Raw genomic sequence first — 19,405 nt, forward strand, 5'->3', positions numbered from 1 at the left:
ACGTGTGAATAAAATTAAGTCGAATGCCTTGAAAAACTGAATTTTCATAAGCTTTGTGAAGAAAATGATGAGTTTGAACATTTCCTTTTGCACACCGAAGTAAGGTGGCTTTCAAAAGGAAAGCGTTTGCGGCGATTCCACGAACCTTTTGACAGAGTTGTTGAATTTCTTGAATCCATTGATCCAAGTCTAAGCAGTTCTCTTAAACTTCGACATCTGGATGCAGCTTATCTTGCTGATGTTTTTGACAAGCTGAATGAAGTGAACGTGAGCTGCAAGGAGATAAAATCAATTTTCTTAAGGCCAAAGGAGTAATCTGCTCATTTATTTCTAAATTGGACCTCTTGCAAGCAATATGAGTTCGCCAGGAGCTGTATCAGTTCCCAAACCTTCCCAATCACATTTTCAGAGTTATGGCTGCTAAGCTTTTTGGGTAAAAATGAGGAACACTTTCCCAATATTGTGGGAGGAAGTTAAGTTGCTTCTTTTAGCATTTCCTTCCACTTACTTAGTGGGGAGGGGCTTCAGCGCCATCCAACAGATCCTTTCTAAGTCAAGGAACATGTTGAAGATCACTGAGCGTGGCGATTTAAGAATGAGATTAACAAAAATGGTTCCAGACATCCAGAAATTGGCATCAGCTCACCAAGCACAAGGCAGCCATTGGTGTTCTTTTTTTGCTTTTTGTGTACATACATTTTCTTCGTTAATAATTGTCTCAGCTCTTATCGTTCTATTTGCTTGCATTGGATTTCACATTCCAGTTTGAGTTTTTGGCTTCATTTTCGAATACTTGTTGTGCTCTGTAAAACATTTTGTGTGTCTCTTTGTATTGTACTTTTTTAGCGTGCACTCCGGTTGGATATTATATTTTCTCAATTTTATGGTTTCAATTTTTTTTGTTGTGCTCTTTATGTAAACTTTTTGTGTAGATATATATATATTTCTTCAGTTTAAGGCATTAATCTGTCGCTCTGATTTTGTTGCTTTCCTTCTGTAAAATTTTTCTTTGTGTCTTTTAACCCCTTTTTACAGTGTGCATGAATATATATTTTCCTCGAATCTTAATATAGTTTCAGAGTTTACATCTTGAAATTCTTAGTTCCTGCATTGCGGTTTGTTCTTATGCCCTTTTTATATTTCTTTTTGCATCTTAAAATTCACTTGTAATTAAATCTGTTTGGGGGGGGGCATTTCATTTTCTTGCAATTGAATTTTGTTTTCAGTGGTCATTGCATTAAGTGTCTTGAATAAATAAGATAATAATGAATACCTGCATCACAAAGTTTGGGAGTAAAGTGATGGCTGGCATCAGAATTTTTCACACAGTTGAGATATGGGAAAAAGACTTGAAATAAATTATTTGCATCGATATGTCCTGATGACAATTTTAAAGAAAACAAAAAATGTGTTTGCATAAATTGAAGAATTATTTCCGTGTTATGATTCAGAGGTTATGTTGGGGGAGGGGGGCGATGATAACTTCCTCAATGGCTCAAGGGGGCGATTCTTTCAAAAAGGTTAAGAACCACTGATGTAGCGGTCGCTGCAGTTCTACTGCAGGCCAATGAGGAAGGGGCATTACAACCTTATGCGTACACCTCACACAAATTGAATGACGCCAGCAGGAGGGACAATGTAGTGGAGGCCATTATCCCACTGGTCGGGGAGAACCAGCTGGCTGTCAGGAACTCATCAGCAGCTATCCAATCATGGGACCAGAGCCGAGATATCACTCAGGCCATCTAGGCAGCGTTGCCGACGGACAAATGGTTGCAGGAGAATCAGAGCATTCTTAGTTGTAGAGATGGTTTCGCAAGGAAAGGGAATAAGATCTAAAACCCTTTGGTTGGAGGTACTGAGGCATTGCCATGATGCACAAATGGCCGATCATTTTGGTTTTCTCAAAACCTTGCACTTAACAAACTGCCAATTTTGGTGGCCTCAGTGCAAAAGTAGCATATAACAATGCCGTCCACCAGAGTACGGGGTTTACCCTATTCAAAATAGCTACAGGAACTGATTTTGTACCCATTCTCAAATGCCCACAAACACTCCCTGATGATGTTGGAGTACAGGAATGGTTGAAGAGAATGCAAGGTGTATGAGAGAAAGTCAGAGAGGCCTTGAGTGAATCAAGCTGATAAAAAAAGAAAACAGCAACCTAATTACCAGGTAGGACAAAAGGTAAACTTATCGACTAAGTATATTCAAAATTAAAAATGCCTTGTAGGAATCTGGCGCCTAAATACATTGGTCACTTTCCCATAGTAAAGGTTATCAACCCAGTTACTGTCTGTTTACAACTCTCACTGTTATTAGGGAAAACTTACCCTACATTCCTGTCAAGTTCCGGTTTTGCAAACAAAGAATAAACCAACCAACACATAGTTCAAAGTGTAGATTGTATTGTTCTCCTTGATGCACTGGTACGTTCTAACCATCACCCAGTGAAACACCAGAGTGAAATGAATTCAGAGCTACTGATGAGTGCTCCACTCCACCATTTAAGTGTCACCGCAGCTCCTCCCCACCCCCTTGGCACACCTCCATTAGCTCCTGCAGCTTAACTGGAATGTAGGCTTGTCCCACGCACAAATGCTGAACAGCTCAGTTTGCATGCTCCGAATCCAAACAACAGTTCAAGCTATCAGCTGGGAGTCAGGTGTCTGGTGTGGCGGTAGAACAATCCCCTCCTGCGTGCAGATACTCAGTCTCCCATACCCCCCCCCCCCCCGAGTGAATGGCAGCCCAGATTGCATTGTGCGGCGGGCTGACAGATTACTTATCTAGAGCAAAGTTTATATTTTGAAATTATTCATTCTCTGTTGCATGGACAGTAATACCTTCTGACTTGCGTACAATACATTAAGAAAAGTGAAGTCAAACGTCAACATATTTTATAAAAGTGTTGATACTTCTGATTAATCAATCTCCAACTCTCTATTTAAAAAAACAAACAAGTAATCACAATAAAAAACTGTAAGCAATAAAGAAAAATAGATGAATATTAATCTCTAAATGCCTTCCTTAAAAGATTTTTTCATCTAGTGAAAGCCAATTACTGGAAACAAAATGGGGTCCTTCAAAGGAAAGTTTTGCAATTTAGATATGACTATTGAGAACAATTGCTATCCTAGAAAATGGGAGGCAGGTAGAGCAAGTACATTAAAAGCTAATGAACTATTTGTAAAAGAAAGCTTGTGGCAGCTGATTAGGCCAAAGATGAAATAATAACATAACTGGATAATAAAGGACCCCATTTTGGGGTCCAGGCAGCGGGGATCCTCACTTCCACTCGGATTTTGATAACGAGCTTTTTATCCATTTAAAACAACCTCTATCACCCTATGCATATTTAACTGGAGGGGTGGGGTGGGGTATGATTTTCATGGGGGCACAAGAGGGACTTGGCACCAAAGGCTCTCCCATCTTCCTACCTCTAGCCGTAGATAGTGAAAGCCTGGCTTTCTTGCAGCAAGCCCGATAGAGACGCAGCACTTTAGTCTTTCTGGATGCTGCCATCTCATAAATTGCAAAAACCACACACACGGAAGGCGGCAGATCTGAAACAAAGGCATTTCATGCAGCAGATCTGGCCAAGAGGAAAGAGAAGGTAAGTCTCCAGTGCCCGCCGCACATGCTGTTTTCTGAGTCTTCCCTACCACGCGCGGACAAAGACAAAGCAGCCGGCAGCAGGGGAAAGGGGGGAGCCCGGCCATGGCAGCTTCCCCATACAGGTGGAGCACAATCAGAAGGGGAGGCAGTTCACTCTCTGCTCAAACAGTGTCATAATAAAGCTGTCCTATTGTATGAATATGTAGGGAAGAGGGTGGTGGATCTCCAACCGGGCGTGCAGAAGGCAGCAGATCTGAAACAAAGGCATTCCAGATGGTGGTGATCATGGCAACTGCCTTACGCCTCCTGCGCAGTGCCCGCTTCACCAACCAAGTCCCGACCCCCACGTTTCCCGTGGCCACTTATGAAAGCAGCAAAGGTGTAGGGGGCTTTCTGGGAAGCCCAACAACATGTTTATGAGATGGCAGCGTCCAGAAGGACTAAAGTGCTGCATCTCTATCGGACTTGCTGCAAAAAAGCCATGTGTGGAGAAGGAAGATATGTGAAAGGAATGCATCAAAGAAGGAAGGTGGTGATGAGAAAGAGGCAGTTTCCAGAAAGCAAAGGTATTCAGAGGAGCATGGGAAAGGGATATCAGTAAGACACTAAGGAATTTGGTCAAGATAGAATGGAAAGGGCAGGAATATGGAGAAATGTGCAAAAGGGGGGAGGATGACAAGATGAGTGGAAGAACTGAGGAACAAATGAAAAGAGGTTAAAAGACTAATTGAAGTTAGAATAGGGCCAAAAGTAATGGAGAATTTATGGGTCACTGGCCTATGACAACAGGTTTAGTAGAGGTAAGAGTGCTGGTGCCTCTTTCTCCACTCTTGTTGAAAGGCGGGACAATTGTTGCTATCACTACTGCATCCCTGCAATGACTGAGGACGAGATGCTGTTGCAATTGTTGTCATTTGAAGTTAGGGAAGAAGGAAGAAGACCAGATCAACACAGTGCTGGTTAGAAACTGGTCTTCACTATCATTGCTGCAACTGTAGCCTTTGGCTTCCCTAAAGGATGTATTTGAAAATGTAGGCTAGGTGCAGGTCATCACTGCCCACGGCTCTATGCTTTCTCCTATGATTTTGCTTGCTATTAGAGTGAGAATTGTCTGAGAGAGAAAAGTATAGGAACCCCCCCCCCCCGAAACAGATCAGAGAATATTTCCTAATTGAATTGAGTTGAATTCAATTCAATTCCTCAGCTTATGAAGCCCTAATGGAAGCAAAGACCCAAGGAGTATGAGAAATGCTAAACTGGGGCTCTGTTATTATTTGAGTAGTTGAGATACAGTAGCTATCAACAGAAATGGCCTTTGGCCAGACACCACAGCATTTCTATGGTTCAAAATTGACTCATATTTATGATGGTTGCAGTGTTCCAGGATCATATGATCACCTTTTGCAACCTTCTGAAAAGCAAAATCAATGGGAAAGCCAGATTCACTTAACAACTGTGTAACTAACTGAACTGCAGAGATTCATTTAACAATGGTGGCAAGAAAGATCATAGAATGGGGCAAAATTCACTAAACAACTGCCTTCACTTAGCAACAGAAATTTTGGGTTAAATGTGATCATAAGTCGAGGACTACCTATACCAATAAGGTAGTCTGTTCTAGGAGAGAATAGCAATTTGTTACTGGTTCTCCTCCTCTATCCAGCTGCTTTATTCCATATTCTGTTCATTGGATTGCTAGGCACCTTAGCTTCAGACTGTTGTTAGTGAACGCCAACTTCTTGTTTAGTAAGACCTTACTCCTTCTTAATCCTGTTTGAGAACGACAGAGTTGGCATTATAACCATGCCCTAATTGACAGAGCAAAGTAGATAATCCTATTTGAGATCTGCCAACAGACATTTATGTGCACCAGCAGCTATAATTCACAGGCAGAGAAGGCAGAGTAACAAATATCATGCAACAAACCTAGTGATGATCAGATACCTGCTCCACAAGTGATTGCATTTACCAGTAAGTACCGTACCTGCATTTGAAGATTCAAGAGCCAATTAGTGCTTTGTTAAGGAAGGAACTAATAATTATTGCCCTGAAAGGCAGTGATTCATTCATTCTTCTCTTAGAATAAAATAATTTTAGTCTTACGACCTTATCAATAAGATAAAGAAAATATATAATTTAAAATCCCGAATACAGTATAAAATCCGGCAGGCCTGGGGCTGTTGACCTCACTGTTGAGGTCCGGCCCCGACTAGAATGAATGTATGAGGGGTGTCTGTTGTTTTAAATTGTTTTGTCGTTATGTGTTTTTTATATTTCTTGTATATTTCACCGGAGTCCTTTGGGATTGGGCGGCATATAAAAACTCCAAATAAATAAATAAATAATAAATAAATAAATAAATAAATAAATAAATAAATAATAAATAAATAAATAAATAAATAAATAAATACATATGTAGTAATACAAGAAGTTGGGCCAATCAGATAAGTGAATCTCCTTTGAAGAGAACCCCAATTTGTTTGATGTATCAGGTTCTTAGCTCAACTGCTTTAATTAAAAATTTAACAGTTCTGTTTACAATATATACTGTATATATTGGATATGAGCCCAGGGCGTCCAATAAGCCACACTCGGCCCTGCACCGCCTGCACCACACTCGTGCACCTCGGGGGTCCACAGCTAGGCCACCCCCATCCTACCCCCTGCCCCACCTCACCTTCCCAAGCTGCAAGACCAGCAGCAGCCCTGTCCAACAGGAGCCCATGGCGGTGGCGCGCTTCGCAGGAGGGGGACAGGGTTCGCTTCATTGTTGGCTGGGCTTTACGAGTCTATCCAACCAGGTGCATTTGGTTCTTCGAACTGAGTCTTGGATTGCAGAGTTGAGGTTACTGTACTTCCCGTTTTGAAGAGGAGGCTGCAAGAGTGCGGAAAGCCAGGCAGGAGCCCGATCGAAAGGCAGATTCAATTCTCGTTCTGACTGTTACCTCATGTGGGATTTGATGCCCTGAATGAAAAAAAAACCTCTTCATTAAGGCATTGTCATCCCAACTCTTACTTGTCATTCCTCCAAAGGGATGTATCAAGTTGAATCTATTTACTATATTTAAAATGCTGCAACTTCACCCCCACTTGCCCTCTTAATAGCATAAGCCTCTTACCTTCACAGCAGTTATGTGAGGTAATTTTGAGGCTTGTTCTGGCTAAATCCCGTCTAGAGACCCTCTATAGTTGCTGTTACAACTTTTAAACTATGTTTGCTTATGATGTTTGATCCCTCACATTTTCACAAGGTCATTTTATTACCTCCAGACTTAGTATACAGTTCATGTATTGAGATAGTCCTAGGCTTTGTATGGAAAGCTGAAATGCGTGAAGATATTTTTTTCCCTTTTGGTTAAAATTGATTTTTAAAAAAAAAAAAAAAATCCATGGGTGAATTGTCAATATGCATCACAACCAGTGGTGGGTTCCTAACTGGTTTACTACCGGTTCACTGAGCATGCACACTTTGTACAATTCCAAAGATTCACAAACAAATGAACTCTGATTTTCATTCTTAATATCTTCTTGCTAATTGCAATATGTTTCTAGAATGTTATAGAATATATGGATGGAATAGTAATTTATCTTGCCTTCAGAACAGAGAGTATTCTTGAAAATATTTGTTGATATTAAACAAAATCTCAAAATATTTCCATGCTATATAGTAACTCTGAACATATATGTTAGGTTACATCAACTGTGGACTGTAAGCCATCCAGAGTTACCCTGAGGTAAGATGAGTTGCCAATAAATTCTACAAATAAATAAATTGTCCACTCAATACTACCATCCTCTTTACAAGCCACAGTAGTTAATTTTGACTAACAATGAGCCAGAAAAGTACTGATGACCATAAATGACAAGCACATTAAGCAAGCAATTAAGAACTATCCGACCTACACTTCAAGAGGTGATCTCAGAAACATTTGATATCCCATTAACTCCAGTATAATATTTTAATAGTACACAAGAGAATTGTTTTAAGCCTAATGGGTTTTTGATAAAGAAATAATGGTAGAGTATTACTTCAAATGGCCTATAAACAAAGGCATTCAGTTCCTTCCACGCTTGCTTTTTTTCAAGAGACACTAATACATAAAATAGCAATTGATAAGTTTGCAGCTTGCTTCATTTGTAATGGAAAATTATTTGTCACAATGGGGTAAAACACAAAAATATTTATTTATTCATCTAAGGATATAAATATTGATAGGAAGAATAAAATAAATGTAATAGTTAACTATTAGCCTCATTCTAACACTAGTTTATGAAACTCTATTGAGTATTAAACTACTCCTCATTGTATCACAGAAATCACCATTTGAACTGATAAAAAAAAGATAAAGCTTCCATAAACTGACTCATTAGCAACAAAGGTCTTCTACAACAACTCATCCTGTCAAGTCTAATTGTGTCCAGAGGAAATATTAGAGAAACAAGTATCTACTTTTAAAAGGGCCAAAGAACTCATCTTCCAACAAAAGATTTGGTGGAGGTGAAGCTGTTCTGTAAAATGAAGAAAGTGTTATCCCACTTATTTCGGACTAAGATAATTCTGTGACATTTCAGGAGATTCAGTTAAATTAGAAATGAAATATTTTAAAAACATCTAAACCTAACCAAACAAACATTTACTGAATAATCTAAAGAGGATTTGCTCTGAATTTTGTTGTTAGTTTTGCTGGATCAAACTTAAAAAATAAATCTTAACAAAAGAAGACAAACCATGCAGAATCTTACTACAAAGAATGCAGGAATTTAAAGAATACAGGTTGCTAAAGAGTTTCAATATTTCATCACAATCTTGCATTTATATTAATAGTTACACAAAGAGGATTTATATGTTACACATGCATTTATGTTTTTAATTAGAAGCTTACATTAATGAAGGAATTGTAGAGGGGGGGAAGGCAAAATGAACAGAATGAGATGAAGTAGATGGAAAGGACTACCGTATATACTCGAGTATAGGTCGATCCGAATATAAGCCGAGGCACCTAATTTTACCACAAAAAACTGGAAAAGTTATTGACTCGAGTATAAGCCTAGGGTGGGAAATGCAGCAGCTACCGGTAAATTTCAAAAATAAAAATAGATACCAATAATGTTTTTGAATATTTATTTCAAAGAAAAACAGTAAACTATCTCTGTAAGTGGAAAAGAGGGTCAATAAAAACAATATGGTATCAACAATAACTTTAAAAGTACAAAAACCTTAGCTCATTCAGCAACCAAGCTAAAACACAAGAGTTAAAATCCTTCAAAACTCATAGGCTCATAATATACATTCTACCAGTGTCCTGCCTGTGCCCATTGAATATACAACCTGCCCTGTGTCCATTAATTACAGCCTGCCATTGCCCATTGAATAACATATACAGCCTGCCTGTGCCCATTAAATATACAGTAGCCATTGTAAAATTTGCTCTGGATAACAAATTATTATCACACAATACCGGTGTATTCAATGAAATACTTCACTCACCTCATGATTAAGGTGACCAGATTTTCAGATTGGTAAGAGGGACACCTTTGACCGGGGGGGGGGGGGGGGAGGGAGCTAGCCGCGGCGGTTACTGCCAGCCCACGGCCTTGCTAGGGACGTCTGGTCACCTTAATTATACACATCCTCTCTCTCTCTATTCACTATGTCACGGTACACTAGTGTGCCACGGCACAGTGGTTGAAAAACACTGGTCTAAGAGACAACATGCACTGCAACAGAAGGAGTGTTCCCATAAAGCTAAGGTTTTCAGGACCTACAATTTTACCATCCAAACAAGAGTGTCAGCATCGGTGTGCACAGAGTATAAGGACATCCCAGCAGCTCTCCCATTCATTCCCCAAAGGATTCCCAATGACCCCATAAACCATTTTTACCATGTTCACACTCTTCCCTACCTATAAATACACACAGTGCTACAGTAATGCTAAGGGTCAGCAACTGTCACAAGGGCTTATAGACAAAACAGCTGAAAGAAAGGGGATCCGAGGTCAAGTCTGACTACCCCCAAAATGATGAATCAGCAGATTATCTGTTTGGGTCCCCCTTTTTCCTTTCCTCCCCTTAACCCTAGTTAGCCCCCATTCCTTTTTTTGTGTGTGTGTCTGTGTGTGTGCAGAGCATACTTATGGGTGACCTCATGTTGATGAGTCAGCAGTGTCTGGACTCTGCACACAGAAGGCTGCAGCCAGCAGATACAAGGGGGTAATTCAGTCCACCTCATCCCTTTGTAAAACACCCCCCACCCCCCAGCCGCTCTGTGAAACACCCCCCACCCCCAGCCGCTCCTCAGCCCCACCCGTTCCCAGACACCTGATGAGTCAGCACTACTTGCCCAGATGGGGACAGCGCACCCAACACTTAGGTAGTCCGAGAAGAAGCGGGGAAGGGCCCCACTTCTTCTTCTTCCACCCCACCTCCGCAGAAGGAAAACTCAAAGCATCACGGCGATCCCGGGAAAAAGAGGCGAGCCGGGGAGCGGCGGCATTTCTCTCTCTCTCCCTCTCCCTCTCTTTGCCGCGACCTGCCGCCGGCGGGCAACAAAGGACGGGCCACCCACGCCGCAGATCCACGTCCAGCAGGGAGGAGGAGGAGGGAAACCCACCCCACCTGTCAGCCCACGGGAGAAAGGAAGTCGTGCGAGCGGAGGAAAAGACGGGGGGAAAGAAGCTCGGCGGGTGATAAAGGCGGTCCCGCCAGATCTCACCTCGCCCTCTTAGCCTCCCCACCCTGACACACATGCACGCACACGCACCCTCCGCCTAGCCGCCAGAACATTCCCGGGTGGGAACAGCCGGGGGTGGGGGGAAGAGGAGAGAGAGAGAGACGCGATCGCGTTCCCGGCAAGTCCAGAGCAGGAGGCGCTTTTTTCCAAAAATAAACACAGTGGATCATCTATCTCAGTGTTTCTCCACCTTGGAGACTTGAAAGTGGTGTGGACCTTCAACTCCCAGAATTCTGGGAGTTGAAGTCCACATATTTTCAAGTCTTCAAGGTGGAGAAACACTGATCTATCTAATTAATATAATTAGTTATAATTAGTTGGGAGGGAAAAGCGCTTGGTGCAAAGAAGGACTTTCTTTCAACCAGCGGAACCCCCCTGGCGCAATCGGGCTGCGATTGGCGGCCGTCCTTGCTACAATCCGCGCCGAGCTCTGATGAGGGGGAAATTAGATTCCGGCTGATGCGGCAGGGGCTGCGCTGGTGGGGACGGGTGGAGGGGATGGGACTTGGAGTCCTACCATCTTGGCGAGTGGGGAGTCTCATCCCACCCCGCCCCGCCCGTCCCCGCCAGCGCAGCCAGGCTGCGATCGGCGGCCGTCCTTGCTACAATCCGCGCCGCCCGCCTCATCAATGGGGTAAAGTCCTTACGTCCAGCTCTCATGCGGGCGTAAGGAAAGTCCTCTCTTTCCCCCTCATCAGAACACAAGCCCGGGAAGCGAGTGGAAGTTCTCTGCGCGACTGAAACGGAAGCCACGGCAGGAGAGTGAGGCTGCTGCCGGCCATTTCACCTCGCGCAGAGAACTTCCACTGGGTCCCGAAATGGAGGAGAAAAAGGGGCGCCCCTTTTTCTCCTCCATTTGGGCAAATTTTTCACTGACTCGAGTATAAGCCGAGGCAGCTTTTTTCAGCCCAAAAAGTGGGCTGAAAAACTCGGCCTATACTCGAGTATATCGGTAAGTCCTTAATAAAACCCAATTTTAATTCAAAATCTTAGATACCAAGAGCCTCTACTGCACCATTCCAATACTCCACAAATATGCTAAAGAACTCTGCATTAACACTGTCATATAAATTCAAAATGACCACCATATTGGATCCTTTAATAAGAGATGTGAAAGGGGGGAAAGGATTTATGAAGTATGAATTATGAAGTACTATGAATTGAATACAATACAAAATAGTGCAAAATATACCAAATTAAGAACTAAACTAATACATGGAAGTTTACTTAATAAAATCTACATACAAAGACAGTAATAACTGTTGATATTACTACATGTTCAGAAATTAAAACTGGTTAAACAAGACTTCATGTGACAACTCATGAAATCTGAACTTCCCATCACCATCACCTTTTTGACCTATTTTTTTCTGAAAAGAAGCTTTTTGTAACTTTGATGGAGGACAAGGCAAACCCAGAAAACACAATGTATTATAGCAATACTGATTTTATTTGGTTTTCAACAATAACTTGTTACTCCTAAAACAAAATATTTAAGTTCCACAGGTTGTAGCTCCATTTGTAAAAGAAGGAACATCCCAACTTGTATACTTTGTATATTTTGTGAGCAAATCAAGTCATAAATATTGTATTTTAAATTGTTACTACTGCATGTCTATTTTTTCTATCCTCTGAACTCCAGTTAAGTAGTTGGAAGATTTTATTCCATTAGCCTTTTTCTTGAAGGCTATATAGTATATGGAAGAACAGAAAATATAATAAAAAGTAGTTTTTCAAATATAATTTTTGTAACATGAAAAGGTAATAACTGAAGAAAAACATATGAAATGGACAAACCACTGTGGTTCTCTTTGTCTCTAAAAGGATACTTTTAAAAAGTATTTTGAACAGCCCTGATAGATTGAATGAAAGTGAATTGGATATATACGACAGATGTGAACCAAATCAATGGCCAAAAGAATTTAGGGTAACTAGACAAGTTCATACACTTCACTCAAAGAAAGGAAACTATACATTACAATTATTATACAGTAAGTGCATAATTAACTTTAAAAAAATTAAACCTCTCTTCCAGATTTCTGCTCAGTAAAGAGTTTATAAAGATGGCTGGTAGGATATAAAGGATTGCTTACCAATGTTCCCCCCCCCCTTCCTTTTCCTCAGAGGACTGAAGGATGAACTGGATGACTCCCGGGTTAGTGTCTCCTGGAAGTTGGAGCACTTACCCTTTAAAACGATTTCATTTACCCCGACACAGCTGACACATCAACAGCAATATTACTACAGCCCATCAACAGTTTTCAGTGATACAAGCGTGGATTTTCCCGTCACCCTTGATTTCAATCAATGCAATTGAGTGCCAAGTTTGATCCACACAGATCATACCGTGGCTATGTTTTTCCGGCTGATTAATCCTGAAGGAGGGATTTGCACTCTGTCCTCAGCACGGAGAGGGCAGGGAAGCGTAACCGAACAGGTGAGGGTAGCAATGGGGGAAGAAATAGAAACAAACTACAGGCTTTTTTACCTTTCACTTGACTTTCGTACTCGGCTACAATCTCTTTGTCCTTTTTGAATCTGCTTGAGGAGGACATTATCCGGACGGTTTTTTTCCCGTTTTACACGGCTAGAGAAGATTCCGGAGTTGGGGTTACAGGATTACCGTCTTCCCAGAGAAGGGAGATCGGCTCGGTTAGGCGCGGCACTAAGCAACGCGTCCCACGCCAGAGCCTGCCGGTTCTCGGAGTAGCTGGCGTCGGTCCCTCCAGCTCACCTCCACAAAAGAGGGGCCGAAGAGAAGGCTTTAAAGTAATCCCGGGGCGGGCACCATCTTCGGCAGTAAGGACTGCGAGGAAGAGAGCAGCGCTAGGCGGGGCGTTCGCCTCCTTTTGCTCAGTACCGCGGCTGCTCTTCTCCGAAGCTTCGTCGAGCGTCCCCTGGAAGCATCGCCTGCCTCGGGCGAGAAGGGATGGATCCCAGGTCGTGCTCAGCTAGTCTCCGGCGCGTCCGGCGGCACTCGAGGAGCTCTCGGCAGCTGCTATCGCTCTTGTCGCCTCCTCCCGGAAAGCGAGAGCTACGCAGGCGACCCGCTCCCGAGAGACCCGGGCGAGGCGCCGTCTAACTCAACCTCCTGCAGCCGCTCAAAGCGTCTCCCGGAGAAGCCAGCAGCCTCACCCGCCCAACAAAGTTCTCGCTTCGCCCTCTTTCGCCTCGCCTCCTCCAGCTGGGACTTCCGCCAAGCCTTTAACCGAGTCCACCGCTTTGCCGTCGCTTCCCTCAGCTGTTGACCTGAACCGTGAAAGAAGACAAGCAGCCCATCCGAGGTGCTCAAGCGGGGAGAAAGATTCAGCCTCCTCCTGCCCAGTGGCGTCCAAGCGCCTTTTGCGTTCTTTCCCCTCCCTACGCGGAGCGACGTGTCTAGTAGCCAACGGCAACTACGCAGGTTCTTCTGCCGTCCAATGGCAGGGACCAGAAGGTGGGACGTAGCGAGCGAGGTTGCTGAGTGCCTCCCGGGGCGAAGGAGCGAGAGGGCTGTGCCCAGGCGGCCGCTGGAGGCTGTGCTTAAGCGCCGGTTTTGCTAAGCGCGCTGCCGCTGCCGCTGCCCGGGACTCGGAGCAGCTGCAGAGGGGGAGGGAGGGCAGTTGAGTCGCGCGGCGCCTGTCCTCTTCCTTCTCCCGGCGAGCATCTGGTGAGCGGGGCTGTGCTGGGGAAAGGAGCGCTGGGCGAAGAGAAGGTGTCGGGAAGCGCTCCGTCCCGGTGTGGAAAGTAAAGGCGCCTCTGTCTGGAAGTCATCAAGCTGGAAGACGGAGGTGGGAGGAGGAGGAAAGAGAAGGGCGGTTGCTTAGTTTGGAGCTATCACGTCTGCAACCTCGTCGCAAGATCATCGCCAGAGCCTTGTTTCCTTGTGTTCGCTTGGAAACTGTGTTCATCTTAGATGCCGCCGCCATCCCGTCCCTTTTGAGAATCCTACTAAATAGCTATTAGAGGGGAAACGAGAGTATTATGATGATCTTACACCGAGGAATAATGTCTAGATGTGCGCACGCGTCTATATTTCTATCTTCCACGAATGCGCCTGGAAGGAGGAGGAACCACACCCATCTTTGTGGAAGACACGCGCGAACCCTCTAGATCCGAAGGCGAAGGAAGAACTCCATGCCACGGCGAAGGCCCTCGGCTTGCGAAATATAGATAATACTACATTGATGCTTGCAAGACTGACAGAAAATGATTGTTAAGTTGCGAGCAATGATAGGAATCTTTTAGATTTCTTCTTTTTCTAAACTGTTTCCAAGATTGACGATCGAAATTGATGTTTATGGCATTTAAGCAATGTATTAAATAATATATACCGGTATCTCATGTTTAATCCGTTTTTCCAAGGAGCTGAGATGACTTCCTCGACCAGTTTTATAATAACTCTCTGAAAATCGGAGGTTCAGATGTGTCTGGCCTTAGTAGGCTTCATAGCCGAATAAGAGTTGAACCCCCCTGGCCCTTGACAGCCGCAGTTTGTAAAAGCCTAAACCAAATGCAGAATAATTCATGTCAGTTGATGGTGAGGGTCATTTCTTCCATAGAGCTGAAAATGATTTAAATAAGCTTTATTTCTTATATCTCTGAAGGGACTGACCTGGCTTTTATATTGGGTAGCTGATAACAAGATAAGAGAAGTGTGTGTTGGGGGGGGGAGGGAGAAAACCATGATTCTAGCTCTCTATCTGTAGTCTGACCCTAGTTTTCAATTTGACTATTTAAACATCATAATCCATGCCTTTCTATGAAAAACCTTACTTTATCCAACTTGGATTTTAAAATTTGTTTTTTTTTTTTTCAGAATTACACTCGGAAGTAGATAAAGCAAGATAGGCCTTCTCAATTTTTGAATTTCTCAAAACTTAAATACTTTGGCACCTAATGAGAAGGAAGGACTCCCTGGAGAAGACCCTAGTGCTGGGAAAGACTGAGGGCAAAAGAAGAAGGAGACGACATAGAATAAGGTGGCTGGGTAGAATCACTGAAGCAGTAGATGTAAGCTTAAATGGACTCCAGAGGATGGTAGAGGACAGGAAGGCCTGGAGGAACGTTGTCCATGGGGTCGCAATGGGTTGGACATGACTTTGCAACTAACAACAACAACAGGCCTTCTACTAATTAAAATTCATTATCCCATTAAGCCACTACATCATACATTGAGATATTATTTAAAGCAGTGGTCCCCAACCCCCGGTCCGTGGACCGGTGCCGGACCGTGGAGTACCTGGCACCGGGCCGCGCAGCGGCCGTGGGCCATGATTGCTGCAGCGGCCGGGGGACATGATCGCTGCAGCGCAAAGGCTCCTGGGCCGTGCGCAAAAGCTCCTGGGCCATGCGCAAAGGCTCCAGGGAAGAGAGCCCCGCGCAGGTACGCAATCAATGTGTCGTCGCGAACAACGCCCCCCCACCCCTGTGCGCGCTCAGCGGGCCACGGTAAAATTATCAAAGGCTGACTGGTCCGCGGCGATAAAAAGGTTGGGGACCACTGATTTAAAGCATAAAGCAAAATGTACTTTTATTTTTTTTTAAAGATTTCTGTTGCATATGAACATTTTAATTGAACAATCACTTTCAGAGAATTCTATATTAAATACCAGAATAATTGTTACTTATTCTAGTACAGGATGTTAGGCACAACTCTAGGACTTGGTAGGCCCTACACATAGCCTTAACGTAGGCTGAGATGTACATTTCAGTTTGCAATCAGTGGTAGGTTCCGGACCCCATTGCAACCATACATGTGGAGGACGCCATACGACCCGGCGTCCTCTACCTGAATCCGTGCGGTGCACACGTGCAGCACGTGGATTTGTCTTACCTTCCAGCAATGCCTCCGCAATGCTCCAGCTGCTTGGCAGAGCGTCGCACAGGCACTGTACGCGGCGTGCACGGAAGCACCAAAGGCTTTAAAGGACAGGTAAGGAGCACAGGCAGGCGGGTGGGCCCTCCGGAGCACCGTACCAGAACGGTATCCAGTGCTCTGGGCAGGCTCCCGTATGCTCGTACCTGGGCGTACCGCCAGCAACCCACCACTGGTTGCAATATAATCAGGGGAAATATGTCTGGGACTGAAACTATCTTTCTTCAGATAATCATGACAAAATTTAGTAACCAAATTTTATGTGGACTGTAATATGGCTTGGCTGAATTAATTAGAATAATCTAAGGATTGAAGAAAGATTCTAGGTTTATAATGATACAATCGTCTTTCAAGTTGTTAAAGAAGTTACTAAGCTCATGGTCTGAAGTCAGCAATGACTAAATGACAAGAAATCATGTTTGGATCATAGAATGTAACTCAAAAAGAATTTATATGAGAATAGAGAGAATATTGAGGACATCTGAAAGGTTAATTTTTAAAGGCTGTTTTTATTTATATATATAGGAAGGGCTCATGAAGGCAATCTTGTAAATTATAGCTTTCACTTAAAAGAAATTATGTTTTATGTTTGTTATGACCTATTTTCATTAACATGCAGTCTGTTTGAAGCTTTGCTCATTCCATTTTTTGCCCTGCTAATGTGATTATTTCATTTTAGGCAAATTTCTTCCCTTGCTGCTTAATCCTTTTCTATTTACACAAATTAGACCTATAAAAGTGAGGCATTTTATCAGTAGGCAAAATATAGTGGGAGTAGTTCATGGCAGTATCTCTAGGTATTAATATAAATTGCACATACTGTTTATAGGTAAGTTGAAGTAATTATTATACTGGATCAGAAAGAAGATTGCATATGTAAATATAAGGTCTTCTATTAAAATATTAAAGTATTTGATGAAAGAGGTCTACTTGTTCTTTATACAGAAGAAATTCTAAAAACTGGCAAGAAGGAACAGCTTAAGCTATTACATACCTGGCATGGGAAATGTGGCTTTCAGTATGTTGCTAAAGGATAACTTCTGGTAGTTGATAACAATTGAGAAAGGGCACTTTCGTACCCCAGTGTAGAAGACATGGTACACAGCTCCTTGAGTTCAAACACAGTTTTTCCCCCTCAACAACTGCAACTTTCTGCAGACAAAATATCCATCTTACTATTAAATTGTAAATAATAAATTTATCAGCAATTTAAAAATTTATGTTTTCAAGAGGAGTGTCTCCAATTTATAACATCGTGGGTTGGTCTAAAGCAGTGGTTCCCAAACTTTTTCAGTCCACCGCCCCCTTGGTGCTACAAACCGATCCTCAGTGCCCCCCACCCAGTGGTGGAATTCAATTTTTTTTACTACTGGTTCTGTGGGCGTGGCTTGGTGGGCATTGCTGGGGGGGTGTCATGTGACTGGGTGGTTTGCACGACAGAAGGAAGATAGTAACAGTAAAATTTAAAACTAACAATTGCACATTTATTCAAAATCCAATTTAAAAATCTTTTTAGTTAATGGTAATTCAACAAAATTGTTGAACATGATCCAGTGATACCAGGTTTTCAAAGTCTGATAGTCACTTATCAAGAACCATAGTAACTTAGTAAACTCAGTAAACTCAGTAAAATTTAGTAATTACTTCCCTGTTCAGTAAATTCTTAATGTGATAGATGGGCTTGATGAAGTGATACCAGTTTCCCAATGTCTGGTTTTAAGTCACTTAGTAGAGTGCAATGTTTCCCAACCTTGGCAGCTTGAAGATGTCTGGAGTTCAACTCCCAGAATTCCGCAGCCAGGGAATACTGGCTGGGGAATTCTGGGAGTTGAACTCCAGACATCTTCAAGTTGCCAAGGTTGAGAGACACTGCTCTAAAAGCATCAGAACTGTTTTCCTCTCCTATGGTATCAGGAGTCTTTTCAGAGGCATTAACTCCTTACTCTAGTTTCCAGTAGTTTTGGGTGATGGTTTGTCTTAAAAGACACTTAAAAAGAGCAGCCCGTTTCCTACCGTTTGCCCCTGGAGTTCATGTAAAACTTGCTTCGTCGTCGCCCACGCCAAAATTCCCTTTGGCCATTGCCCTGCTGCTCCCTTCCCACCCAAGGAACACCACCCACCACCCCCTTTTTTGTGTCGCCGGAGGATTTTAGTTGCCACACGCACATATGGAGATCCCCGGTCCCGGGATCGTCCTTCGTGCACCCGCAGAAAAGAGGGCTCCCTGCCTCCGGAACGCAGTACTGCCGCACAGCGAACGGATCGATGGAGCATGCGCCAATTGACTGGCTACCCCGAGGAATGCGCGGTAAGCAAAAGGCCAGAAGCAACCATTTAACGGGACGGGTAGGAAGGAGGACGGGAGCAGCCCATGTCTTCGGTGGGCTCAGGGAGCACATGCGTTCCGAGCTGTGGCGCTTGGTCCAGAGGGGAGGGGGGGGAAGCCCTGAGCGGCGTGTGTCTAGCCGCTGCGTGGGAGCGGCTTGGTGTCTTCCGATTTAGTTGTTTCAACTCCCCCCCCCCCTCTGCTCGGTTGCACGCTCTCTGTATGTTTTTCCTCCCACCCTCCTTCTCTCTCTCTCTCTCTCTCTTGCTGGGCGGTGGTTGAGGCCGCTGGTAGTTAGGATTGATTCTGCTGTTGCTTAAGTTGCCGCGGCGGGCAGCAGCAGCAGCAAGAAGCAGTAGTGGTAGTATCGAGTAGATCAACAAAGAAGGGGCATTTATGGCAGGCTGGCCAGCTGAAGCTGTAGGCTCAGCGCGGCTCCTTTTCTGTCGCCTGTCGCTCCCCCTTGCCTCTTAGCGCCCCCCTGCCACCCCCCTTGCCTCTTAGCATCCCCCTAAGTCATCCCACTACCCCCCAGGGGGCAGTACCGCCGACTTTGGGAACCACTGGTCTAAAGGAATGAGAGTATATGGTGTTTTAGGTGTAGCCTCATCTGACTATATGAGAAGGACATCTAATTGCTCATCCCATGTTCCTTTAATCGCAGCTACTATGTAAGATTCCTTACAAAACTTTTTTAAAAAACACAACCTTATGAACCAGCCTTTTCTCAACCACTACCCACTACTGAGGCCACTTAGTTTCATGTTTATCTGTTCCAGTGTTAAAAGAGTTTTTCATATAATCCTGAAGCACAGTTTGTGGTATTTCACCAGAATTTAACATGTTCCTATTGGTCATTTTCTGCTACAGTGG

At 43.6% G+C, this 19,405-nt stretch overlaps 1 protein-coding gene across 2 annotated transcripts in view; it reads right to left on the minus strand.

Annotated features, from left to right (window-relative positions):
- SRGAP1 (SLIT-ROBO Rho GTPase activating protein 1) overlaps positions 1 to 18,458 on the minus strand; it is a 218,007-nt gene extending 199,549 nt beyond the window's left edge. For both annotated transcript variants that reach the window (XM_032220782.1, XM_032220783.1), the window contains exons 1-3: positions 18,373 to 18,458; positions 17,201 to 17,358; positions 12,838 to 14,832 (exon numbers count right to left, since the gene is read on the minus strand). In XM_032220782.1, coding sequence (XP_032076673.1) covers positions 12,838 to 12,904 — 67 coding nt within the window. In that variant the 5' untranslated portion in view covers positions 12,905 to 14,832; positions 17,201 to 17,358; positions 18,373 to 18,458. The remainder of the gene's footprint in view (positions 1 to 12,837; positions 14,833 to 17,200; positions 17,359 to 18,372) is intronic.
- Between the last annotated feature and the right edge of the window lie 947 nt (positions 18,459 to 19,405).

The sequence above is a fragment of the Thamnophis elegans genome, chromosome 7 (assembly GCF_009769535.1).
Source record: "Thamnophis elegans isolate rThaEle1 chromosome 7, rThaEle1.pri, whole genome shotgun sequence".
NCBI lineage: Eukaryota > Metazoa > Chordata > Lepidosauria > Squamata > Colubridae > Thamnophis > Thamnophis elegans.